Below are 26,983 nucleotides of genomic sequence, written 5' to 3'. Positions count from 1 at the left end.
GAATTTATTTCAAATTTAATTGCGATATCGAGAACTACACCGGATTCTTGAAAGAATAAGTTTGAAATGAACTGGGATGGTTAGGTAACGGTGGTATAATACGGTAAAAGGGGAAATTAAGTGTAATCGAACCGTGTTTACGCAACTTAATATGTTTAAATAACTGTTTTCGCTCGTTAACTACCTTTTTAGCTCGGCCAGGTAACAATTATCGAATGTTTTTTTTAATTAAAAAAAGATTTGTTATGGATCATAGGGTTTTAAAATAAATTGTTTAATCACATTTTAATATTTATTTAAATATTTTTTATTTTTATCATTTTCCATCAAGTTACCAAGGAATTATATGTTTCCATGGTAACAAAACAAACCCAACAAATAAATTGTCAAAACTAACAGACATTTTTGAACCCAAAAATGGATTGCCGCCGAGAATGGGTAAAAAATAAAGTTTCCTGCTACTTAGGTTTGGAAAATACACCAGAAAATGATTACTTTGAAGATATGATTCAATCGGAAGACGGTGAATTAGATGATCTACTTAGTACTTATCTCGAGGATGATATTAACGATTTGGAAAGCGCTAAACGATTATTTTGTGTTTATCGTACATCTTATGAAAAACTTGTCGATAAAGAAATTTTAGTACCAGTAGTTGGTAAATAAAAAAAAATAATTCTGTACAACATCCATTTTAAAATGACCAACGAAATTTTCAGTTAAGCAGCCTTCTTTTCACGCACCAATCCCAGAACCAGTAGAAGAAAAACCGCCACCGAAAGGCAAAAAGAATAAAAAGGGAAAAAAGGTTCAGGAATCTGCACCTTCCGAAGGATTTTTGGAAGGTGAAGAAGCACAGCCTATAACACCTATAACACCTAATGTTGAAGAAGAGGATACAACTGCTATGACGGAAACTGACATGTCTGAAAAAACTGATAAAACGGAAGTTATAGACGAAAGTGGCGGAAAGAAAAAAGGGGGGAAGAAAGGAAAAGATAAGGATAAAGGGGGAAAAGGGAAGAAAGGAAAAAAGAAAGAACCTGAACCAGAGGAGGAACCACCGGTTGAAGAAGAAGAGGAAATTATTTATGTTCCAGTAAATAAATTTTTTACAAAAAAAAAATTAAATTAAACCATAATTTTTCAGACAATAATCCAAGAACTTGTAAAAGTTTATGTACTTCACGGATTTTTTGGATTACTAGAAGATAATCCAGCCTCAAAAGACAGAAGATACGTGTGTTTTTTAAGAAAATCCGATGATGGTATTCCCAATTACGAAACGATGGAGGATGCGGATGCGGAAATGCCTCAATATTTTTTCATTACAACATGCACTGATAAATTTCTTCCCGAACTACTATCAAAATGTGTCCTGGCAAATGTACCATTAGTAGACAAACAATTTCGCGAACCAGTACAAAAAAAAGCAGTTCAAGATGATGCCGACACCATTACTACAAATTCTAGTGGCGATTTCAAACGACCATCAGATTATAGGAAGATGTCGTTGATGGCTGAAAAAAGTAAAGGTTCCAAACTTGTTATATCTGACGCAGATATGGATGATGCAGGTGCTGTTGTTGGCGTTGAAAAAACAGCTATGAAAACTGAATTATTGAATGATTTGCAACAATTGGTGGATTCAATTTCATGGTAATTAAAAATAATATATGATATTTTTTCAATAAGGTTTTTACACTGAGTTATAAGTATTTATAATATTTTTAAAAATTAAGGACTATAGGACACGTTGAAGATGATTCTCAACAACTACTTTTTGAATGTGCTGATATCTCCGATAAAACGGATGAAGACATTATAAAAGACAAGGGTATAATTGAAAATCTTGAGGAGGTTGTCATGTCTTGGGAAAGGCATATTTCTAAAACTATTGAATCGTATATGGCTAAAGTAAATAAGTTAATTACAATTGAAGTACGAATATAACAAAATAAAATCTTTTTGTAGACTCCAGTTGGAAATGGACCTATCCCTGAGTATGATTATTGGAGAGAACGTGAATCTGGATTAAGCACTATAACTGAGCAACTTAAAAAACCTCGATCAGTAAGAATTTGTAGGCTTTTAGAAATGGCAAATTCAAATATTATTAGCGGGTTTGATTATTACAAAGATGATTTAAAAAAAGTTTATAGTCAAGCAAGAGATAATGTGAAATTCTTATCTACAGTTTTAAGATATTTTAAGGTAAATTTATTAAGTTTTTATCAAAGGTTACGTTTCTGTCTTTTAGATTGTTGCATATTGCACTGATTTTATTAAAGTTACGGAAAGTATTCCCTTATTAATGGAAGGGCTTCAAATGATTTGGGTTTTATCGAGATTTTATTGTACTGACGAACAAATGGTCCCATTGTTAGAACGTATAGCTTGGAGTTTATGCGATAAAGCGAGAACCACATTAGATGTAACAAAACTTTTTAGAAAACCAGTTGAACAAATCAGTAGCGAAGCTCAGGAAGCTAGGAACATGTTGCTAACTTTTAAAGATGCTTATTTGGATATAAGAGACAAAATCGAACTGTCCGGAAAATCTCAACGATGGGAATTTGATAAGAAAAAGTTGTTTGGTGAAAGTGACTACATTGCATTAGTTTGTAAAGATTTGGGCACCGTTGCTGAGATAATCGATCAATTTAGTAATATTTTCGGGGCAGAATTAAAAAGTATTCTAAACGATCCTCAAAGAATTGATTCTGTGGTGAGGAGGGTGACTCATTTGGTGAACGCAATTGAAACTGCAGATTTTGATGTATTCCGCGAAAGCTCCAAGGAAAATTGGGACGCTGTTATGGGATATTTTTATAAAGAGGTTAGGATTTTAGAAAGGGAAGCGGTTACTTTTATAGACCAATGTTTTAAAACATTACGATCTGCTGAAGGTGCCTTAGAAATGCTGCTTAAATTCAAACATATTAAAACGCGGAAGGTTATTCTTGATCAGCTTATGACTAAATTCGAAGTGGTTATGGATCAATTTGGTAAAGAAATTGGAGCTGTTGAATACATTTTTTTGGTAATTACGATGACATATCAGCGATATATAATAATAATAACATTTTTAGTTGCACAAAAGAGAACCAATTTTAGCTAGAAATCATCCTCCACATGGCGGGGGCATATTTTGGGCAAAACTCCTTTTTAATTTTTTAAAAAAACCAGTGCTGAAATTTCAACAAGTTGATGAATTAAAAGGATGTGGGCTAAAAATGGAAGCTTTTGATAATTATATTAAAGTGGCTAAAACGTTGAAGGCTTTTGAGCAAGCCAAATTTGAACAGTGGGTCGAAGAATCGATTCCAATCATTGATACAACGATGCATCTCGATGTTTTGAAAGTGACCAGTAGTTTAGTTAGCGATTCAGGTACGATTTATTGTATTTTAGACATCTCCAAAATAAAGTTTGTTTTTAGATCGCACACCGCAGCCTCCTCAAGCTATAAATCCGACGGATTCTTTATCGCCGGATCCCCAAATAGAGGTTCACGAGACTAATAAAGGAGGAATAAGATTATCTGCCGTTGGAAATACCATGAAGTGGATGGTTGGTAGTAAACCAGCGACTACTTTAATGGACAAACTTGCTTCCAAACAAAACAGTACATGGTATGATATTATGGGGCCACATATGATGTCTGAATTAAACGTTCAATTTAATTTAAATTTTAATACAAGTATTTATCATTGTATACTTGGTGCAGAACTTATGGAATATCTAGGATTTGAACTGCCTGAGCCTATAATTAATGTTGCACTTCAAAGATTTCGGCTTAAAGGTGATGTTGAGGCCGTCGAAAATATGCTGGATAAATACAACGGAATTGTACAACACTTAAATCTTCCTCAGTTACATTTCTTGAGAGATTTAATTCAGGATATCGAAACAAGTGTTCAACCTGGTTTATCAAGAATCAATTGGAACTCTTTGGGAATCAAAGAATACACGGCAGAGTGTCATAAAAAGATACGACTTTTATGGGGTTTGGTTAATCAAATTGAACACAACGAAAGATATTTACAAGATAAGATCGATATTTTACAGAATTTTAATTTGTTTTGGTATAAACCTGTTGAAGATGATCCAGTAAGATTAGATATAAAAGTATTTTTTAACACTTTGGACAAATATCGCACAGAAAAAGTTTGCCAAATGTCAAAAGTTTACGATACACTTGGACCAATTTTAATGAAATTAGAGTCATTGGTTTTAAATAGTTGCACTGGGGCATCGCCTTATATGAGGTTGTATTACAGCGATTGGGAGAATAAAATATATAAAGCGTTCATCAAAATGACCATCAACAATTTGGAACTCTTTAACGCAGAGTTTTACAACAAAAAGTTGATGTTTCAAGTGGACGCTGTTGTTTCTGCTACAGAAATTTACCTAAAACCGACCCCTCAAGAAATTTACAACATGATTTTAAGAAGCATTAAAGATTTTTTAAATAAACTGCGTGTATTTCCTCGATGGATGGACAACATGTGTCTTAAATGTACCCCGGAACGAATTGGGGACAGCGAAGATTACTTTGTACATTCTTTCTACGAAGATGTCATCGTAGTTCCGGATATCAACGATTCATTATTTAAACTGCAAGGAAACTGTATGAAAAGTATCGTTGACGTACAACGTTATCTTATACATTGGAGAAAGTATCGTTATTTATGGTTTTTTGAGAAAGAAAAGACCTGCGATGATTTTATCGCGAAAACTGCAAATCTTTCTTCGTATGACGATAAATTTATTTTTTATACAAACATTATAAACGATATGAACGCTAAACAAACGTACCAAGACATTGGATCGATAAGACTTAACTTAAAACCTTTAATCGATACGATTTGTTTCCATTGCGATGAATGGAAAACAATTTTAGGTGGGAAATTTGCCGCGCTAACCAAAAGAAAAATGTACGATTTTCGAGATCACGTCCTTGAATTGAGGAATATTATCAATATGAATATAAGAGGCCTTGAAAAATTTAAAGCCATAATGCTGGCAATATCACACGCAATGCACGAAACCATTGACGCAGAAGTAAAATACTTAACTTTTCAAGAAACCTATAAAGTTTTAGCCGTCCACAATATTTATTATGATCCATTAGATGAAGAACTTGCGTATTGGTTAGAAGATGAGTGGAAGAAAATTTATAAAACATCCCTTTTCAGAACTCAAACTTTAGAATCAACCAAAGGTAGATTTGCGTCAATTACAGAAGGAGAAATTTCGGAATTTAGTAACATCATCGCCGATTTTGTGGCTAAATTTGATGCCGAGGGTCCAGGAGCTGTCGATCAAGACTTGGATTCCGGGTTGAAACTGATGGATGAATATGCTAAAACTTTTGACGAACTCGAAGCGCAACGATTGGATTTGGTCAACGCGGAAATGCTTTTTGATATGCCTTTGGCTGATTACTCTGAATTTATAAGAGCCAATGATGATTTTAAATGTTTTGAACAAATCTACAAAATATATAATGCTCAAAAATGTGCTAGAGACGTTTGGGGAAGAACTCTTTGGGCTAATTTAAATCCCCAAGCTTTAATAGACGGCATTGAAGTTTTTTTAAAAGATTTCCGAAAACTATCCAAAGAGGTCAGGTCGTATCCGATTGCGCAAGTTCTTGATTTATTGATGAAAAACTTTAAAGGCACAGTCCCGTTAATGGTTGCATTAAAAAATGAGGCATTAAGGGAAAGACATTGGAAACAACTAATGGAGAAAACTGGACAATTTTTTGATATGTCTCCAGATAGATTTACTTTAGATAATATGTTTGCGATGGAACTGTATAAATATCAGGAGATAGCTGAAGAAATCATTAATGCAGCCATGAAAGAATTAGGTATTGAAAAAGGGGTTCAAGATGTAATAGATACTTGGGCAGACATGAACTTTACAGTATTTAAACATATGAGAGGCACGGAAGAACGTGGTTTTACCCTAGGACCTGTGGATGATATTCTACTGATATTAGAAGATAATTCAATGAATTTGCAAAGCATGTCTGGCTCTCAATATGTGGGCCCTTTTCTTCCAATAGTTCAGAAATGGGAAAAGAATTTATCTCTTGTCAGCGAGGTGATCGACGAATGGTTTCTCGTACAACGAACATGGCTTTATCTTGAAGGAATTTTTATCGGCGGTGACATTAGAACGCAACTTCCAGATGAAGCAAAAAAATTTGACGATATTGATAAGATGTTTAAAAAAATTATGTTGGAAACAGCTAAAAAACCGAACGTTATAGACTGTTGCACAGCTGCGGGTAGATTGGTTGATTTTCAAACATTAAGTTTTGGCTTAGATCGATGTCAAAAATCCCTTAATGATTATCTAGATTCAAAAAGACGTCGGTTTCCAAGATTTTACTTTATATCAACGGATGAATTGTTATCGGTTTTGGGTAGTAGTGATCCTGCGATCGTTCAAGATCAAATGGTGAAAATGTTTGATAACATAAAATCTTTAAGATTAGGTCCAGATAATCATGACCGCATGGTTGCCAGCGCAATGATATCTTGCGAAGGAGAAGTAATGGAATTTAGAACAGCGGTATTTACAGATGGCAAAGTTGAAGATTGGATGACTGAAGTCTTGGGAGAGATGCGCAAAGCTAATCGTTTTATAACTAAAACAGCCATATACGATTATGGGAAAACCCAACGTCCCCGAACGAAATGGATGATGGATTATCAAGGAATGGTCGGTCTAGTGTCAAATCAAGTTTGGTGGACTGCAGAGGTTGAAAATGTATTTGTTAAATTCAGTAAGGGTAACAAAAGGGCTATGAAAGAATATTTAACTTTTTTGAATAAACAGTTAGACGATATTGTATTTACGGTACGTGCTGATCTCAATCGGAATGATAGAGCAAAGTTTAAAACTATTGCCACAATTGAGGTACACTCCAGAGATATCGTAGAAAATTTTGTAAGGGACAGCGTAACTGACGCTCAAGAATTCGCTTGGGAGTCTCAATTAAGATTTTATTGGGTGAATGCGTCGGATAATCTCGGCGTTACTCAGTGTACGGGAAGTTTTGATTATGGTTATGAATACATGGGATTAAACGGACGGTTGGTGATTACTCCATTAACAGATCGGATTTATTTAACAATCACTCAAGCTTTATTAATGCATCTTGGTGGAGCACCTGCCGGACCTGCAGGAACTGGAAAAACTGAAACGACAAAAGACTTGGCTAAAGCGATGGGATTACTTTGTATAGTAACCAATTGCGGAGAAGGTATGGACTATAAAGCCATAGGTACTAATTTGGCGGGTCTAGCGCAATGTGGAGCGTGGGGTTGTTTTGATGAGTTCAATCGAATCGATATATCAGTTCTTTCCGTCATTTCCACACAATTACAAACGATTCGAAGCGCGCTTGTTTTGAGATTAAAACGATTTTTCTTCGAAGGCCAAGAAATTGAATTGGATTGTAAAGTGGGAATTTTTATCACCATGAATCCTGGATACGCTGGAAGAACCGAATTGCCAGAGTCTGTCAAGGCCCTTTTTAGACCTGTCGTGTGTATTTTACCGGACTTAGAATTAATATGTTTAATTTCGTTATTTTCGGATGGATTTCTCCAAGCGAAAGTTCTCGCTAAAAAAATGACCGTTTTATATAAATTAGCTAGAGAACAATTATCTAAGCAATTTCATTACGATTGGGGATTAAGAGCTTTAAATGCGGTCCTGAGAATGGCTGGGGTAGTAAAACGCGCTTCGCCGGATATTTCCGAAGCTTTAGTACTTATGAGAGCTTTGCGTGATATGAATTATCCCAAATTTGTTTTTGAAGATGTTCCTTTGTTCTTGGGATTAATTAGGGATTTATTCCCGGGTATGGATTGTCCAAGAGTCGGATATCCGGATTTCAACGCGGCTGTTGAAATTTCTTTTAAAAAGAGGAATCTCCAAGTCTTGGCTGATCAATGTGATAAAGTTGTTCAATTATACGAAACTATGATGACTAGACATTGCACGATGATTGTTGGTCCAACTGGTGGAGGAAAAACAGTTGTCATTCAAAATTTGGCAGATTCACAAACACATCTTGGGTATCCCACGAAACTAATAACAATGAATCCCAAAGCTTGTACGGTGATTGAGCTTTATGGGATATTAGATCCTGCAACACGTGATTGGACGGATGGATTGCTCTCCAATATTTTTAGAGAAATAAATAAACCGACTGAAAAAATTGAAAGACGTTACATTATCTTCGATGGAGACGTCGATGCTTTATGGATTGAAAATATGAATTCCGTAATGGATGATAATAAACTGTTAACGTTAGCCAATGGAGAAAGAGTTAGATTAAATTATCCCACGTGTTCTTTGCTATTTGAAGTGGGGGATTTGCAATTTGCCTCCCCCGCTACCGTTTCTAGGGCGGGGATGGTTTATGTTGATCCTAAAAATCTCGGTTTTCAACCTTATTGGGATACTTGGTTAACAACTAGAAACTTTGAACCCGAAAAAGCAACTCTTAAAAGAGTTTATGAGCAATATGTTCCAGATGGATTATCTTATGTTATTGAGGGTCTATTAGGACTGCAGCAAGTGACACCTTTGAAATGTGTTATACCTCAAACTGGTTTGAATATGCTCACTCAATTATGCATGTTTTATGACTCTATTTACCCACAACCAGAAGAAGATACTCGAACACCGGACGATGAAGTAGATGAAAATTTAATTGAAAGCATCTTTTTGCAATGCATTTATTGGTCATTGGGAGCACCGTTAGTAGCTGCTTCCCGAGAAGACTTTGATACATATATTAAAAAGCAATGCCCATTTATGGGTGAAGAGGACAAACTAGAAACTCCAGCTAAAGTTGGGAAAATGCCGACCACATTTCCATCATTATTTGATTATTATTTAGATATTAATGACTACTGTTGGTACGCTTGGGAATGGTTGGTACCACCTTACGTACACGATAGGAACAAAAAGTTTTCTGAAATTTTAGTTGAAACGGTGGACACAATGAAAACCACGTTTGCCTTAAAGAAAATGGACGATATAAAACGACCGCTTGTATTAGTTGGTGAAACGGGTACATCAAAAACAGCTGTAATTCAAAATTTCTTACGAAGTTTAGATTCTGATGTTTTTATTATTTTAAATATCAATTTTTCTTCGAGAACAACTTCGATGGATGTTCAAAATAACTTGGAATCTTCAGTTGAGAAAAGAACAAAAAATATTTATGGACCACCGATGGGGAAAAAATTGATTTGCTTTATAGATGACCTAAATATGCCACAAGTTGATGATTACGGGACCCAGCAACCAATAGCACTTCTAAAACTTTTATTTGAAAAGGGTGGTTTGTACGATAGAGGTAAAGATTTAAATTGGAAAATAATTAAAGATATCAGCTACTTTGCCGCTATGGGAGTCGCTGGAGGAGGTCGTAATGATGTCGATCCAAGATTTATGGCTAAATTTACTGTAATTAACATTCCTTTTCCAAGCGAATCAACGCTGCAACACGTTTACACCAGCATTTTAACAGGTCACCTTTCCATTTTTGATCCAGACGCACAACAAGGTGCGACTTTAATAACTATAACTTTACACCTTTATAACATGATAATCGTCGAGTTACCCCCAACACCCAAAAAGTTCCACTACATATTCAACATGCGAGATTTATCCCGAATTGTTGCTGGAATGTGTCAATCTGTTCCAAAGTTTTATGACACAAAACACCAAATTGTACGTTTGTGGAGAAACGAGTTCTCAAGGGTCGTTTGCGATCGATTAATTTCGGCTGAAGATAATGAACTGATGAGAAACCACATTATTGATGAGTTGAGCCAGGTGTATGGATCAACGCAAGCTCCGGCTGCAGCAGGACCTCCTCCAAAACCAGCTGGGGATGACGATGATGATGAAGAGAGTCAAGCAGCAGCACCACCCGAAGAAGCAGCTCCAGTTGATGGTGATGATGAAGGCGAAGAAGTAAAAATAGACGTTTTAGAATATGCAATGCGAGATCCAATACTCTTTGGAGATTACAGAAATGCAATAAACGAGGGTGAAGCACGATTTTACGAAGACCTTTTAGATTATGAAGCTGTTAATTCGCTGTTCCAAGAAATTATCGAGGAATACAATGAGAGAAAGGAAAAAATTAGTTTGGTTCTTTTTAATGATGCTTTGGAACATATCACTAGGATTCAGCGAGCTCTCAGAATGGAAAGGGGGCATGTCTTAATTGTCGGTGTGGGTGGCAGTGGAAAAGCATCATTAACGAGGCTTGCGGCTTTCACGGCTGGTTGTGAGATGTTCGAAATTCAATTAAGCCGTGGTTATAATGAATCAAGTTTCAAAGATGACTTGAAGAAACTTTTTAATCAACTGGGAATTGAAGGAAAACCATCGGTTTTCTTATACACGGCAGCTCAGGTTATCGAAGAAGGTTTCTTAGAATTTATTAATAACATTTTAATGATTGGTATGATTCCATCTTTGTTTACCGACGACGACAAAGATCAAGTGATTGGTCAAATTAGAGGTAAAGCGAGCGCAGCAGGATATCCTGTCACCAAAGATGGCGTATGGGCGTATTACGTGAATACTTGCACTTATAATCTGCACGTGGTGTTATCTATGTCCCCAGCTGGTGATATTTTATCAAAGCGGTGTAGATCTTTTCCAGGTTTAGTGAACAATACCACCATCGACTGGCTATTCCCGTGGCCATTACAAGCTTTAATTGCTGTAGCTTCGGTTTTCCTTAAAGACAATCCTCGTATTCCAGAAATTTATCGAGATCCAGTTGTTGCCCATGTAGTTTACGTCCATCAAATCATAATTCAATACACCAATGACTTCATGACACAGTTAAGGAGAAGAAACTATGTCACACCTAAACATTACCTCGATTTCATTGATACTTATTTGAAATTGATGGATGAAAAAACGGAATACATCAACGCACAGTGCGACCGTTTAATGGGAGGTATGACAAAAATTGAAGAAGCCAGTGTTGAACTGGAAAAGCTCAATGCAAAATTGGCTGTGCAAAAAGTTATTGTAGGAGAAGCTACTGCCGCTTGTGAGACAATGTTAGGAGAAATTGAGTTAGGAACAAACGAAGCCACAGAGAAAAAAAACATCGCCTCTGAAAAAAGCGCAGAAATTGAAGAAAAAAAGAAAGTAATTACTGTAGAGGCAGGCGAAGCTAACGAAGCACTTCAAGCTGCCCTTCCAGCTTTAGAACAAGCTCGACTTGCTCTAAGCGATTTAGATAAAAGTGATATTACTGAAATTCGATCCTTTGCAACTCCCCCAGAAGCTGTTCAAGTTGTTTGTGAGTGTGTTGTTATCATAAAAGGACTTAAAGAAGTAAATTGGAAGGGTGCCAAGGCTATGATGTCAGATCCAGGATTTCTAAAATCTTTGCAAGAACTAAATGCCGACGCAATTACCCAGAATCAACAAAAAGCTGTTAGAGCCCATTTAAAAACTTCAAAAAAGTTGGATGATATGCAAAAAGTCAGTAAAGCTGGATACGGTCTCTTGAAGTTTGTGGATGCTGTTTTAGGTTATTGCGTTGTGTACAAAGATATAAAACCAAAAAAAGAGAAGGTTGAGAGTTTGCAAAGAGAATTCGATGCAGCAATGAAAATATTAAATAAGTTATATGCAGAAATTGCCAAGCTAGAAGATGATTTGAATAAACTCAATGAAAAATATGAAGTTGCTATGAAAAAGCGACAAGAATTACAAGAAGAAACTGATTTGATGATGCGACGTTTAGAAGCTGCTGATAAGTTAATCAGCGGGTTAAGTTCTGAGCGTGCTCGATGGACTGAAGATTTAAAAGATCTCCACCTAGAGAAGGAACGTTTGATTGGAAATTGCTTAGTGTCTGCAGAATTTTTATGCTACACTGGGCCATTCAGTTACGAATTTCGTAAGAAAATGATTTACGACGATTGGTTGAAAGATGTTCAGGCAAAAGAAATTCCATTATCGAGTAATTATAAATTAGAAACTTCTCTTACTACCGATGTCGAAATAAGCAAATGGTCTTCAGAGGGTTTACCACCGGATGAATTATCAGTTCAAAATGGAATTTTAACTATTAGAGCTTCCAGATTTCCTATTTGTATAGATCCACAACTTCAAGCACTGACATGGATTAAAAAGAAGGAAGAAAAGAATGGACTTAAATTTTTAAGCTTCAATGATTCAGATTTTTTAAAATTTCTCGATATGTCCATTAAATATGGAAACCCGGTAATTTTTCAAGATGTTGACGAATATATCGACCCGGTTATCGATAACGTATTGGAAAGGAAAATTAAATACGTAAGCGGAAGAACATTTGTTATTTTGGGTGATAAGGAAGTGGATTGGGATCCAAATTTCAGAATGTACCTTACAACCAAGTTACCGAATCCTATGTTCAATCCAGCTGCGTATGCTAGAGGGGTCGTTATTAATTACATGGTAACCATGTCCGGATTAGAAGACCAATTGTTAAGTGTCGTGGTGAGAAATGAAAGACCCGACTTGGAGGAACAAAGAGAATGTTTAATTGCTGAAACAAGCGAGAACAAAAACTTATTACAACAACTTGAAGATTCATTATTAAGAGAACTTTCAACTTCACAAGGAAACATGTTGGATAATGTTGAGTTGATAAGCACATTGGAAAATACCAAAGTAAAAGCTTTTGAAGTTATTAGTAAATTGGCTTTAGCACAAACGACAGCAGTTGAAATTGACAAATTACGAGATGGATATAGATCCGTTGCTAAAAGAGGGGCAATCTTATTTTTTGTGCTATCAGATATGGCGGGAGTAAATGCTATGTACCAATATGCTTTAGCCGCTTATTTGGGAGTGTTTGCTTATGCCCTTAGAAAAGCGTTACCTCACACTGTTTTAGCTAAGAGGCTTCAGAATATAATAGATACTTTAACTAAAAGTGTTTATGACTACGGATGCACAGGTATTTTTGAGAAGCACAAATTACTTTTCTCTTTTCAAATGACTACGAAGTTAGAGCAACAAACCGGGCACATTACTCAAGCTGAATTGGATTTCTTTATCAAAGGAAACGTTATGTTAGAAAAAACAAGACTTTCTCCAGCTAGCTTTTTGTCACAAAAAGGATGGAGTGACGTTCTGAAGTTAGCTACCGATTTTAGTGATACATTCCAAAATCTTCCTATAGAGATTGAAAAGAACGTTGACGAATGGAACCATTGGTATGATTTAGATGACCCAGAATCAGTTGAATTTCCGTGTGGATACTCCCGAAAAATGAAACCGTTCCAAATTCTTATGATTTTAAGATGTTTTAGAGTTGATCGTGTTTTTCGAGCAGTTGGCGACTACATCAGTGTTACAATGGGACAAGAATTTATCATGCCTCCTGTGATCAGTTTCGAAAACATTTACGAACAAAGTTCGCCTACTACTCCAGTGGCTTTTATTTTAAGTCCCGGGTCTGATCCCACAGCCGAGTTAATGAAGCTTTGCGATAGATTTGGTGGTGGTGTGGATAACTTTAAATATCTATCTTTGGGGCAAGGACAAGAACCGGCTGCTATTAGCTTATTGGAGAATGCGGTTTCTCGGGGTCAGTGGTTAACCCTTCAAAATTGCCATTTATTATTGAGTTTTGTAAGAACTTTGGAGAAACACTTGGAAAAGTTTACGAAACCACATCCAGACTTCCGATTGTGGATGACAACGGATCCCACACCATCATTTCCAATAGGAGTTTTGCAACGGTCGTTAAAAGTTGTTACTGAACCCCCTAACGGCTTAAAACTTAATTTGAGAAATACCTATTTTAAATTAAGACCTCAAGTTTTAGAATCCTGTCCTCATCCGGCCTACAAATCGTTGATTTTCGTTTTGGCGTTTTTTCATGCTGTTGTACAAGAAAGGCGAAAGTACGATAAAATTGGTTGGAATATCGGATATGATTTTAACGAGTCTGATTTCCAAGTCTGCGTCCTAATTTTGGACACTTATCTTACTAAAGCATTCAAAGCTCACGACACCAGAATACCCTGGAATTCGTTGAAATATTTAATTGGTGAAGTGATGTATGGTGGCCGAGTTATAGACGATTTTGATAGAAGGATTGTTAGAGTTTACATGGACGAGTATATGGGAGATTTTCTTTTCGATACATTCCAACCATTTCACTTTTACCACGACAAAGTCGTTGATTACGTCATTCCAGCGGATGGCACACAAGAAGATTACATTGCAGCTATAGATCAACTTCCTTTAACAAACAACCCTGAAGTGTTTGGGTTACATCCCAACGCCGAAATTGGTTACTATACCAACGCTACTAAAGATATGTGGAGCCTTCTTATGGATTTGCAGCCACAAACTGGGGGATCAGGTGAAGGAATTAGCCGGGAAGAATTCATTGCGAACGTAGCTGATGATATTTTATCTCATATGCCTGACCTTTACGAAATATGGAAGGTGAAAAGAGCATTTCAATTAACGATGACACCATCAATCATCGTGTTACTTCAAGAACTTGAAAGGTTCAATAAAATAATTGCTACAATGTCTAGGACTTTAAAGAATCTGAAAAGAGCTTTAGCTGGCGAAATTGGTATGGATGCGGTTTTGGATAATGTGGGGTATTCTTTGTTTAATGGCCAATTACCGAATTGTTGGAGAAAACTAGCTCCAGCAACGTGTAAGAATTTAGGCGGATGGATGATACATTTTTTGAAAAGGCATGACCAGTATTTTAATTGGGTAAGTCTTTAAAATTAATTGCTCGCTTTTATTCTCACTACAAACTCATTTTTAGACTGTTCAAGGCGATCCGATGGTTCTTTGGATATCAGGATTGCATATTCCGGAAACTTACTTAGCCGCATTGGTGCAAATTGCGTGTAGAAAAAATAATTGGCCTTTAGATCGTTCAACATTGTATACAAAAGTAACAAAATTCGTCGATCCTTTGGATGTTGAAGAAAGACCAGAAGTGGGACAATGTTTAGTTGATGGTCTTTATTTGGAAGGAGCTAGATGGGACGTAGAAGCAGATTGCTTACAAAGATCTTATCCTAAAATTTTAGTCGAAAACCTCCCTGTTTTAAGCGTTATTCCGATCGAATCTTTTAGATTGAAACTGCAAAATACTTTGAGAACACCTGTGTATACGACATCTCAAAGAAGAAATGCTATGGGAGTTGGTTTGGTTTTTGAAGCTGATTTAGGCACAACCGAACATTTAAGCCATTGGGTTTTACAAGGTGTTTGTTTAATTTTAAACAAAGATGATTAGTTGTAATTTTAGTTGAATCTAATAAAATATTTTTTATCTACAACTATTGAATTATCTATTCGTTATACAATTGATTTTTGACGGGTAATGACACTCATTACCCATGACAGACAAAGTGTTGAATAATGAGGCCATTATTCCACACTTCTGACACTGCCTACTAATCAAAAAATAAAATATTAACAGAAATGACAGCTTTCTTATATTGAGGTTATGTCTGAAATGTCTATCAAGTTTATTTTTTTTTCGTTTTTTTGATTTTTTTTTCAAAATTAAATAGTTGTAGATAAAGTATAGTATTCAACTTGCGTATAATGGATGTTACCCACTCAGATTACAACACTCGCTCGCTTCGCTCGCTCGTGTTGCAACTTCTTCTTCGTGGGTAACAGCCGCCATTATACGCTTGTTGAATAATATACTATTATCTACAACTATTGAATTATCTATTCGTTATACATTTGATTTTTGACGGGTAATGACACTCATTACCCATGACAGACAAAGTGTTGAATAATGAGGCCATTATTCCACACTTCTGACACTGCCTACTAATCAAAAAATAAAATATTAACAGAAATGACAGCTTTCTTATATTGAGGTTATGTCTGAAATGTCTATCAAGTTTATTTTTTTTTCGTTTTTTTGATTTTTTTTTCAAAATTAAATAGTTGTAGATAAAGTATAGTATTCAATTTGCGTATAATGGATGTTACCCACTCAGATTACAACACTCGCTCGCTTCGCTCGCTCGTGTTGCAACTTCATCTTCATGGGTAACAGCCGCCATTATACGCTTGTTGAATAATATACTATTATCTACGACTGCTTGGATAAGTCATCATTACCGCACTCATTTAAGGTGATTTGAGTTACGTAATGAAGTTCATTACCGCACTGGTTTCATTACGTAACGCATTTTTAGCCTAATCAGAACAGACTTAATTTACTGAAACGAGCAACAATACAAAAGAAAAAGTGCTATCTACTTACAGAGAAACAATACTATTTATTATAAACATTAATTGTTATGTTTTTACATTTCAAAACACTTATTCCAGTTGAGTAAACATGTTGAAACTGACAATTCAAAATTGTCAACAATCATTTCAGAATATTTTTATAAATGTCAAATAGACTTTTTTAAAAAAATTGATTTTTTAGTAATTTTTAGCAGTCGTAGATAAAATGCTGTATATCACACGTGGGCTAGAGCATAATTACAGTACTCGTGTGATTACACGACTCGGTCTACGACCTCGTCGTGCAATTCTTCACACTCGTACTGTAATTATGTTTTTGTAATTCGCTACGGTAATGGAAGCTATAACAGTACTCAAACGGGTGCTGTAATGAGACTCTTTACAGCATCCGATGCTGTAATGAGATTTTAGTAACATTTTATGGAACCAGTTCAAGTTGGTGACATTGGGTCATTAATTTTTCTAGTTATCAATGTGACAATTTTTGTCTATGGATGTTTAAACACGTTCTTGGCATCGAATACAAGGTCCACAATGATGAAGACATTGAACACTGAGCAATTTCTCTTATTTTGGGAGGTACATGAAACATTTTTTTCAGGTGAATACATTTTGTGTTTTGACAGTTTCTAATTGTCAATTCAAATTTCTATTTTCAAGTGTTATGGTGTTACCAACTGCTGCATACCTATTTCCCTACATTGTCAAAATTTATTTTATTTTTGTTAAAAAAAAGGGATAAAAACGCGAATTACAAAAAATAGCATAAACAACACGTTTCATAAGACTTAAAGCACTCATTCATTAAAAAACTCGTGGCTTCGCCACTCGTTTTTCAATTTGAATTCGTGCACTTCAAACTTGTCTTACGAAACTTGTTTTTTAATATACTATTCTAGCCCACTTGTAATATAAATAACTATTATTTGTTTTTACAATTTGGATATTATTAAGAGGATTGGATTCCAGAAAAATAGTGCAATATCGATTTTTTTATTTATTTCGAAAATTATCGGTACGATAACTTAAATTAAAAATTATTGCGACCAAATGCGATGGCTGTACAAGATTTAGCGTTTTTGCGATTCCGACAGGAGAAAATTTCGATTACCACACAAAACCGAGATTTTCTCTGAAAGTCGCTTTTTGATAGTACTTAATTAGTTTTCTTAACATCTTTGGTTTCTCCTTCCTTAATTTGTCCGCGACCAAAAATCCTGGCCAACGAATCCCAAATTCCTCCAAAGAATAGAGCGCAAACAAGATTTTCAAATGGCACGAATGGGTCGTGTATTCCTAATAGTATGGAAGACAATTTGAAGTAGACGAAGAATATGACGATGCCGAAATATACCAAAGCATGAGGTGCCGATATCAGCTCAGTCTTTTTGTCCAAGATAAAGATAATCGAGGCAAGAATACAAGATTTTGTGTAACTAAAAAAAGAAAAATTTATTTAAATAAATAAGATTAAGACTATGTATGATTAACTTACAAAGATGGTTGCATAAATTCCATTGCAGTGGGCGTCCAAACTCCTCTAATCAATCGTTCGAGCAACCTAACAAATCCCGCTCCATTTCCTTTGACCGTTCCGATAAGAATCATGATTAAGTATGCATTAGGATAAATTTTTGCAGCGTGGCTAACGCCATCGTATACTTTTTTGCATCTATAAATTTCCTTCATTGCTGAACACACGAGTTTTACTGGCAAGAACTTGCCTATTTTGTACCCTATATCGATGGGAGTATAAAAGATGACGTACCTACCAAAAAAATAATCCAATAAAAACATTACACCATAATAACTACTTTTACCAAACTAATGTTGCCACCATAACTTGAGGAGTATTTTTGAGTGGAGATAAAATTGGTTCTCCTAACAAACCACTTGCTACCATTCCTCCAGCAAACACTACCAACATATATGATAACCAACAAGCTAACGGGTGCTTTCTTGAAAATGCTTGTGCACCTAAAATGGTTAATTCAGATTATTAGGATAATTTGTTCATGATCCAAATTTTTTAAACAACACCTCTGGGAAAACTTATCTTTTATAACTGCAATATAAATAATGATTTTGGTCATTTAAAACACGTGCGCCAAACTTCTTACCGCCTGGTAAGAAAATCTATAATTATACATTCAAAAGCGCGCAACTTTCAACCTTAAGCAATCGTACATAAAGCCGTGTAGCTCATTAACTCATTCCGACCAACCAAAAAATTTTATCTAAAATACAACGACGCCGTCGTCTTTAAATGCGGGCGTCGCCGGCGGATTTCCAACTTACCGCTTCCCAGATCTTCACGGACGGCGAGGGCGCATAACGTGCAATGCGCCACGTCAAAATAGGGGAACATCTTCAGTTTCACCACTTGGTTGGCGATGTCGAGGAAGGCCTCCGGGTCCATTTTCGGGCCGTTCCGTCCGCAAGAGACGTCCCAAAAACGTGAAAGTGCGGCTCGACGCCCGTCGTCGTTTCAACTGAGCGTCCCGAAACGCTGCCGCGGTCCCGGTATTTCTACTCCCTGATGCTATATTTGTAATTCCGGCTTTGACTAGGATTATTTCTAACTCAAACGCTTATCTTGGTTATTTCTTATCAAAATTATTTCAATAAAGTTTTATTGATAACCGTTACGCTTTTTATCACTTAAATAGGTTATGTTTTTATTGTACTTTTGTTTTTGTTATTAGATTTTATATAACTTCAGGTGAAAATAAATAATTATTTATAATGAACATTTTTTTGTTATTAATAATAGATGTGCTATTTATATTCACCTATTTTATAGCGCATAATAGTATACCTAAAAGCTTTTATCGAGTAATTAATTTTTAACCTTTTACAGGAAACTGTAATGAAAGAAGCTAGGTAGTACGGTAAACTTTTAACCGATGGCGGTAGTTCGTATTATATTTTAGTGCACTCGGCTAATCGAGTTATGAAGTGCTTTGTTATTTAATGCTTGTATTTTATGAAACAATCTTCGTTGGAAAACCTATTAAGTTTTAATTCGATTTGATACATTTATGTAAGTGTGTATTAAGCTACGTCCACACCGAAAGGAACACAAAGGAATATTGTGTTCATGTTGCTTGTTCCTGGTACGTGTGTTACCACCCCCGAGCGTGAGGTGGTAAGAGGCCCCCGAGTATATTCTAGGAGAAGGGTATTCTCCTCGGGTCCACTCTTTATAGGAGCCTCGTAACGTGGTCAAGTCTTTTTAAAGAGTGGAAGCAAGCATAGACTTTTTTGCAAACATGTTGAATTTGCGGTTTCCAAGACAGTGCAGAATCCATAAGGACTCCAAGATTTTTAACTGTGTTAGAAAACCGTATGACATTACCATCCAGCATCAGATCACTGCAGGCAGATGGATTAATCTTACCAAGTAATTGACGAGTTCCAAACACAATAGCTTGCGTTTTAACTGAGTTCAACTTAAGTCCGTATCTCCGAGACCGGTTCAAGACGTTAGATAGATCGTTATTAAGTCGCACAATAGCTGCCGGAAATTCAGCAACAGTAGTAGTAGTATATATCTGCAGGTCGTCGGCATACAAATGATAATTACACGAGATATAATTAGTAACACTATTAACGAACAAAGAAAAAAGTAACGGACCCAATACACTGCCCTGAGGAACACCACATTTGATTGCACAAGCAGAAGAAATTGAAGAGTTAGCGCGTACGCACAAGGAGCGATGGGAAAGGTAGGATTGAAACCAAGAAACACAGGGGGGAGTGAATCCGTAGGCAGAAAGAGACGCTAAAAGAAGGCTGTGGTCGACAGAATCAAAAGCCTTGCTGAAATCGAGCAGTACCAGCACAGTAACACATCTGTTGTCGCAGGCATACCTAATATCATCAGTAACTTTAATGAGAGCAGTGGTTGTACTATGACCACTGCGAAAACCCGATTGCAACTCATTGTGTAAATTAAACCTCTCTAGAAATCCTTGGACTTGTAAATAAACTAAGCGTTCAAGAGCTTTTGATAGTACGGATAAAATTGAAATCGGACGGAAATCAGTGTTACATGAAGAGGACTTGGATTTGGGTATGGGAACGACATGAGCAACCTTCCAGACAGAGGGAAGTAAAGACCGCTCAAAAGAAAAGTTGAAGATATGAGTTAAGGGAGGAAGCACTATATCCAGGATAGGAAGAAGAAGGTTGAGACCGATACCATCAGAACCCACGCAAGGGGACTTCGAATAAGTCAAAGCATCGCCTACTTCGATCGCGGTCACAAGCGTAAGAGAGAAGGAGCAAGATTTAAGAGAAGTAAGAATTTCATTAATTGACATGTTTTAAAGAGCCACTTGCTTGCCCTTCAACTGGCTGTTTCCTGATTCGTTGTTCTTTGTCTTTCTCTTTTTTTCCTCTCTTCAACTGCTGTCACTTGTTGGCAACTGATATCCGGCAGATTCTTTTAGTTTCTTTTAGTCGCTCTCTATCTCTCTTTTTGTGTCTTTTTCTCTTTGTTTTTCTTTTCTTGCTTAATCTTATTTGGTGATGTTAATAATATCTAATTGTCACTACTTGCCATATTCAGCAAATACTATTTTTATTTTTGTTTGTTCTGTTGGGTCATTTGGCAGAGATCGCTTGTGCGATAAAATGATCCATTTGCTGATACTGTTTAAGTTAAGTGTATCTTATGTAATTTTGTATTTTTGTCTGTGGCAATAAATGATAAATAAATAAATAAATAATGGTTTTTGGGTTGATTGACACCTTTTTCTTCTGCTTTCTTCTCTTATTTTTCTCTTTTAATTTCTTTAGCCTTTTTCCACTTTTCACTCCCACACTTTACCCATGCCTCTACTCTAACTCTCGACCACTCTCCAATTTCCTCTTTCTCTCCTCTTTTCGCGAGTCCCTCATCCGTTGTCCCCACTCCCAAAATATTTCTGTACTTCCCCGAATTAAATATAGATATCTTTTGTGACTTGTTACACTTGTATCTCAAAGTTTCTGCATGTTCCTTATTGTTTATGGTTGCAGAATGAAATATCATTAGGAAATTTAGAAACATCTTTAAACATTTTTGTTTAGGACGCAGTGTGGACATGTTGTAACTTGTTTCTGAAACTTGTGTACCAAGTAGCGTAAACATCTGTTAAAAGGAAAAAAATTGAAATATGTATACAAAAATGCCGAGTGTTTGTGGCACCAACAAGATAAAAATTTTAAAGATCTTTGGCTCCGTTATCTTTGTTAAAACATCCTGTCTCTTGTACCAAAGTGTATCTGCAATCTCTGGCCATTTCCACATGTTTCCTTTTTCACTTTCTACTATTGTTGTCACTTCATACTCTTCGTTTTCTTCATCGATTATTTTTCCAGGAAAGTATTTCTTGTCGTATCTCACAATAACGAAATCATTTCCTTCGTATTGGGTTTGATTTTCCGGATTCTGGCTTTTTTGTCTTCCTGAGTTTCGTGATCTTCGCTGTCAGATTTTTCAGAATCACTTTCTTTAGAACTGGAATTAGGACTAATCTTATAGGAAATATTCTTTTTTCTCTGTTTCTTTTTTGTCACTGGCGCTTTCTTTTTTTCTTTCGCTTTTCATTTTCTGCATTGTTTTCTTTCCTCTTTTAATATAATCTACTCAGTCTTTTTTTCTCTTTTTCTTTATGATATTCTTTCCATTCTCTAGAAATCAAAGCGAAAGGCATTAAGTTTTTAAGGTTTTTACTATTTTTTTTTTCTTCAATCTTTGGCCAATACAAGTGTTTCTTTCAAATATCTTCAACAGATTGACAGTTGCTTGGACCAGATGTCAATGTTATATCTGACAAAATGTTTATTTTCACTTCTCTTCTTCCAGAGTCTTGTAATATATCACTTTTAGGGTCATTAATACTGCTACTATTCTTAACATCACAATTGGTCGGAACAGTATTACAGTCAGTTTTTAAAGATCTATCTGATAGTGTATTGCTGTTATCGTCAGTCTTAAGATTACATACATTCTTTCTCCAAGTCATTTTCTTGATTAATTAGGGCTTCATCTATGTCTGTGGTTTCAAAGGAAGTGTTGTCTGCCATTTTAGAACAATTTCCATCTAACAGTGTATCTTCTTGGCAATTGTCATCCACCTTTGAATTAGGTGTAATAGTTTGCGTCATATTTTTGACAATTGTTAAAATAGTGCTTTTAGTCTCGAGATAATTTTCTTGTTCAATTGAATCTTCTGGTGTTCTACTGAGCCAGCTCTTTATGTCGTCAAAATCGAAAATATCACTATGTACTGTATCTTGCAAAATATTTTATTGTTAAGTGTTGCTTTTGGAATTCCGTATTTTTTTGATGCGGCATTCTGACTGATTTTACCACTTCTAATTTCATCAATGACCAACTTCAGCTGGTCGTCTGAATAACGAAATCTAATATATTGTTTTTTCAGGGATATCAGAAAAAATAAGAAAATTATTAGGTACTGAGGTTCATTCACTTATTACTTATTAATGGCTATATGCTAGTGAATAAACACGACTGAAACCCCCCGTTCATTTACTGGATAGGTGCATCAAATACGTATTCTGAGGTTAAATCTGGTTCCAGAACAATTCTACACAATTTTAGTGTACTTTTGAATAATATGTACGGTGCTGCCATAAAACCTGGTGAATGAACACTCTAACGTTGTACCCATTTTTAAATTTGGTGATCTGTCGATCACCAAGTCCTTCGTTGTCAATTATTGTTCAATATCTATATCACCCATACTTAGGAAGATCTTTGAGAAGTTGGTGTACGCCAGTGTATTTTTTCAAATTCGTGAAGGTATAAGACTAATCAGCACGGTTTTTTTCGGGCGTTCAGTCGAAACTAATCTTTTAGAATATACCGATTTTCTATTTGCGTCGCTCGACGAAAATGTTCAAGTGGATGCAGTGTATACCGATTTTAGTAAGGCTTCGATAAAGTTGATTACTCTCTGTTGGTAAGTAAATTGCAACTTTTTGGTATTTCTAGCAACTTGTTTGCTTCATACGTGTCCGATCGCTCTCCGTCTGTACATGTTGGTGGCTATAAGTCAAGCTTAATTCAGGCAGTCATCTCGGTCCTTTACTGTTTTTAAACGACATTTTTAATAATATTATTAATTCGCCTTGCCTGATGTACGCTGACAACTTAAAAATTTACCTTTCTATTGGAAACAACGACGATTGTGTTAAATTACTGGCAGATCTTGAAAGGATTTGCAATTTCTGTACAAGTAATCAATTACACTTAAACTTTTCTAAGTGCCACACCATCACGTTCACCAGGAAAAAGGATTACATAAAATATGATTACATTCTTAACTTTGAAAAGTTGCGTCGAATTACATCTACAGTTGATCTTGGTGTAATATCAGACCAAAAAGTACTTTTCGATGTTCATGTAGATGGTGTGGTTGCTCGATTATACAGAATGCTGGGCTTTATAAAGCGATCTTCCTAGGATTTCATAAACCATAACGCAATTATAAGTACAATGTGTTAATTAATTATCGTACCCGACGTTATCATTGCAAGTATGCAACCAATATCACAGTATTGGTACTGCAATAGATTTGCGATATTGGTTGCATACTCGCAAATCTCCTATTGCAATACCAATACTGTGATATTGGTTGCATACTTGCAATGATGACGTCGGGTACGATAATTAATTAACACACTGTATGTACAATGCATATGTCAACAGCATCTTAAACTTTGGTGGCATAATCTGGAATCCTCAATACTCCGTATATATATCACAAGGTTAGAAGGAATCCAGAAACGAGTGATTAAATACTTGTGTTATAAAACCCAACAAGTGTACAGTAACTATGCGTCTGGTTGTGAAATGTTCGGATTGCTAACGCTCTCCCAGCGACGAGCATATAATGACGTTTTATTTTTGTACAAGTTTGTCAATGGTCGTACTGATTCCCTATCGCTGATGGCTAGAATTGATTTTTATGCTCCTCCATAACATGTGTAATTTAAATAAATAGAATAATTTAATAATGTTAATTTAAGATTATAACTTATTTGTAATCACATTAAATATTACTTTAAGGTTTTGTATATAATAATTATGTGGAGCAACTTTATTGGGTTTATCCTGTTGTTACTCCCCGATATACATAAATAAATAAATAAATACACTAATTTGATGTAGACGAAAAGTTTCTTGTTGCGGCAACACGGTGATGAGCGATTAAAATGAGTTTTCTTAGTGTGGACAGAACGTTTACTATAAATTTTTTATTGTTTCTGTTTTCTAAACAGGTTACGACAGTCAGGAACAAAATGTTCCCGTGTGTTTCGTTGGTGTGGACTTACCTTTAAGTTCGTAATAACTCTCTCACAATATTTATTTATTAACCTGGTTTAGAATTTAAAATAAAACCATATATAAATAAAACCATCAACAATTTGTTTTATACTATTTTGCTATAGAATAGATTATCGTTGAAAATTTAAAATCGTCATCGAAACACATTGCAAAAAAAATCGTTACCGGATTTCGAATATTCATGGCTCTCCAATAACTGGCGTTGAATCGAACGAAAATTCATAACGAATCATAACCGATGGTCTAATATATAGATACAGAGTGATGCAAAAGAATATGGTAAAATTAAAATGAAATGTAGAATATTAAATTTGATGTAGAAATGAGAAAATGGTTTTATCAGCTAATATATGTTCAGTATCTAAAAATTGCTACCTCAAATTAGTTAATCTATAATCTATTCAACGTAGTTATCAATTTTTGAAACACTTTGTAACATCGCATAACGCGCGTTCATTCAAATATATTTTCGAAGCGATAACTCAATAGTATTTCAATTATTTAAAATTTTTAATCAAGTCTCTTTTAAAATCCTTTTTCCCACATTACAATCGTCATGAAATTCAATCGATAATCCAATTGGAACAAACCGTTGATAGTTACATTGTGCTGAAAAATTTAACCGCGTAACAGCAATGAAATTTCCATCGGATAAGCTCTTTTCATCACAACTTCCACTATTATTGCGTATTTTAGCGAGGTGAAAATTCCGTACCTGTCACGTCCACCGCACACGGAATGATTAACAACCACTTTTCCTTTCTCTACAACAATTATCATTCGGTTTTAATAAACGTCGGCCTAGTCGACAAGAAAACCGGCGTTCCGGTGACATCCAAAGCGAGAAGTGTTGCTCTCCCAGTCAGTTTTGTTGGTTTTCATCTCCCCTGGCCATAAACGACTCATTGAAACAAGCCCCGCGGCAATGAAAGCCCGTGAAATTGGGGTAAACACTTCAACTCTGATGGGTGGGCTTTCAAAGGAATGTGCTTACCAGTATTTCATACATGTTTGTAACGCACATCCACTTAAATATTTCTTTTTACTTATTTTTATAAATTATTTTAAAAATAATAAATTTACTAAATTTTTATAAATAAGTAAAGTTTATTTAGGGAAAACGCAAAAAATAATTAGAATTGCATGATTTTTGTAGCTTAATGGCTAATTTCGTAGTGACTCTTCAAAAAAAATATTAGGCAAAGAGGAGGAACACCAAAAAGAGACTGGTAGCAGAAAAAAAAATGACAGAGGATAAAAAGACAAGAAAGACATTAGGCAGAGAGGAGGAAGATTGAAAAGATTACAATTGGTAGTCACATATATTATTATGTTCTCTTCTTACTTATTGGCAGGTTTTGGTTGTTTTGAATTAGCTTCGATGAAACTGGTTCAGTTATAAAAAGAAAATTAAAAGTACTCTTATGCGTTAAAGAGCAAATCGTGCCTTAGCCTCCTTCAATCTGCCTCTCCATTCCTTCCGATTCAGAGCTACTCTCTTCCAACTCCGCACTCCCATCCACTTCCTTGCATCCTCTTCCACCGCGTCATCCCATCTTTTCCTCAGGTTTCTGATTTTTTTCCTGCATTCGGATATTTATCGTTCTTTTTGAGTTGGATATTGGCAAAATCAGGCAGTAGGGGTTCCTTAAAATGCTGATACAAGTCGAGGTTGTACCTATTAGGCCTTCAAAGGTTGTTCTTCATAACGGGCACCAAAATTCTTCTCATTATCGTCTTCTCGAAAATATTTAGTCTCTCCTCTTTTCTTTCAGGTCCAGGATTCGCATCCTTACAAGGCGATTGAGCGGATAATTGTCCTGTCGGCTCTCAATTTGTTCTTTTCAAATTGAAGATACAATATAGAAGAGATATATTTTCGATTCTTTTCTGCATTTTCCCGCCTTCGGCTCCATGCCCAAATTAGTGGAGCGGTCCACCATGCTGACATCATCTAGCGTTGCTATGAGTGGGGTTTCAGTATTTGTCCCCCATCATTAATTTTATTTTCTTCACGTTAATGTCAAGGCCAACCGTTTCCACGCACTTTTTCAGGTTGGTATATGTCTCTTTTCCAGCTTGGTTTTTTCTCGTTTTCGAAACGAAACTCGAGACGATACTTGGAGAAGACTAGACGAGACTATCCTTGGTCTCGTACGAGAGCCTCGCAGGTAAGTATTTCTGCAAATAATATCTGCAATATTTCTGTAAATATTTTCGTATCTACACGCTGGAATTCCAATAATGATATGTTGAAAGTACCTTTTGAAGGTAGACATGGACTTGGTG

General features: G+C 35.7%; 2 protein-coding genes across 2 annotated transcripts; one reads left to right on the top strand and one right to left on the bottom strand.

Moving 5' to 3' along the window:
• The first annotated feature begins 367 nt into the window (after positions 1–367).
• LOC111415225 (Dynein heavy chain at 89D) lies at positions 368–15,392 on the top strand. Its single transcript, XM_023046786.2, has 9 exons — positions 368–658; positions 720–1,099; positions 1,151–1,659; positions 1,743–1,917; positions 1,975–2,214; positions 2,261–3,043; positions 3,093–3,393; positions 3,443–14,814; positions 14,870–15,392. Exons 1-9 carry the CDS (start codon positions 418–420, stop codon positions 15,347–15,349), a joined length of 14,481 nt encoding a protein of 4,826 aa, XP_022902554.2. The 5' UTR covers positions 368–417; the 3' UTR covers positions 15,350–15,392.
• Positions 15,393–17,316: 1,924 nt separating this feature from the next.
• On the bottom strand, positions 17,317–18,905 carry LOC111415226 (trimeric intracellular cation channel type 1B.1). The gene is made up of 4 exons (XM_023046788.2): positions 18,631–18,905; positions 18,153–18,309; positions 17,828–18,100; positions 17,317–17,768 (listed from the first exon to the last, which is right to left on the bottom strand). Exons 1-4 carry the CDS (start codon positions 18,749–18,751, stop codon positions 17,489–17,491), a joined length of 831 nt encoding a protein of 276 aa, XP_022902556.1. The 5' UTR covers positions 18,752–18,905; the 3' UTR covers positions 17,317–17,488.
• Between the last annotated feature and the right edge of the window lie 8,078 nt (positions 18,906–26,983).

This window comes from Onthophagus taurus, chromosome 7 (assembly GCF_036711975.1).
Source record: "Onthophagus taurus isolate NC chromosome 7, IU_Otau_3.0, whole genome shotgun sequence".
NCBI lineage: Eukaryota > Metazoa > Arthropoda > Insecta > Coleoptera > Scarabaeidae > Onthophagus > Onthophagus taurus.
The sequence above is the reverse complement of the archived record's forward strand: the minus strand, read 5'-3'. Positions and strand labels throughout refer to the sequence as shown.

Bases quoted from the DNA above. Each gene is read 5' to 3' on its own strand.
- LOC111415225 (XM_023046786.2), top strand. From the start codon at position 418: ATGGATTGCCGCCGAGAATGGGTAAAAAATAAAGTTTCCTGCTACTTA. The intron at 1,100-1,150 runs GTAAATAAATTT...ATAATTTTTCAG, and splicing joins AGGAAATTATTTATGTTCCA to ACAATAATCCAAGAACTTGT. The intron at 14,815-14,869 runs GTAAGTCTTTAA...ACTCATTTTTAG, and splicing joins ATGACCAGTATTTTAATTGG to ACTGTTCAAGGCGATCCGAT.
- LOC111415226 (XM_023046788.2), bottom strand. From the start codon at position 18,751: ATGGACCCGGAGGCCTTCCTCGACATCGCCAACCAAGTGGTGAAACTG. The intron at 18,310-18,630 runs GTAAGTTGGAAA...TAACCATTTTAG, and splicing joins CCGTGAAGATCTGGGAAGCG to GTGCACAAGCATTTTCAAGA. The intron at 17,769-17,827 runs GTAAGTTAATCA...TTCTTTTTTTAG, and splicing joins GAATTTATGCAACCATCTTT to TTACACAAAATCTTGTATTC.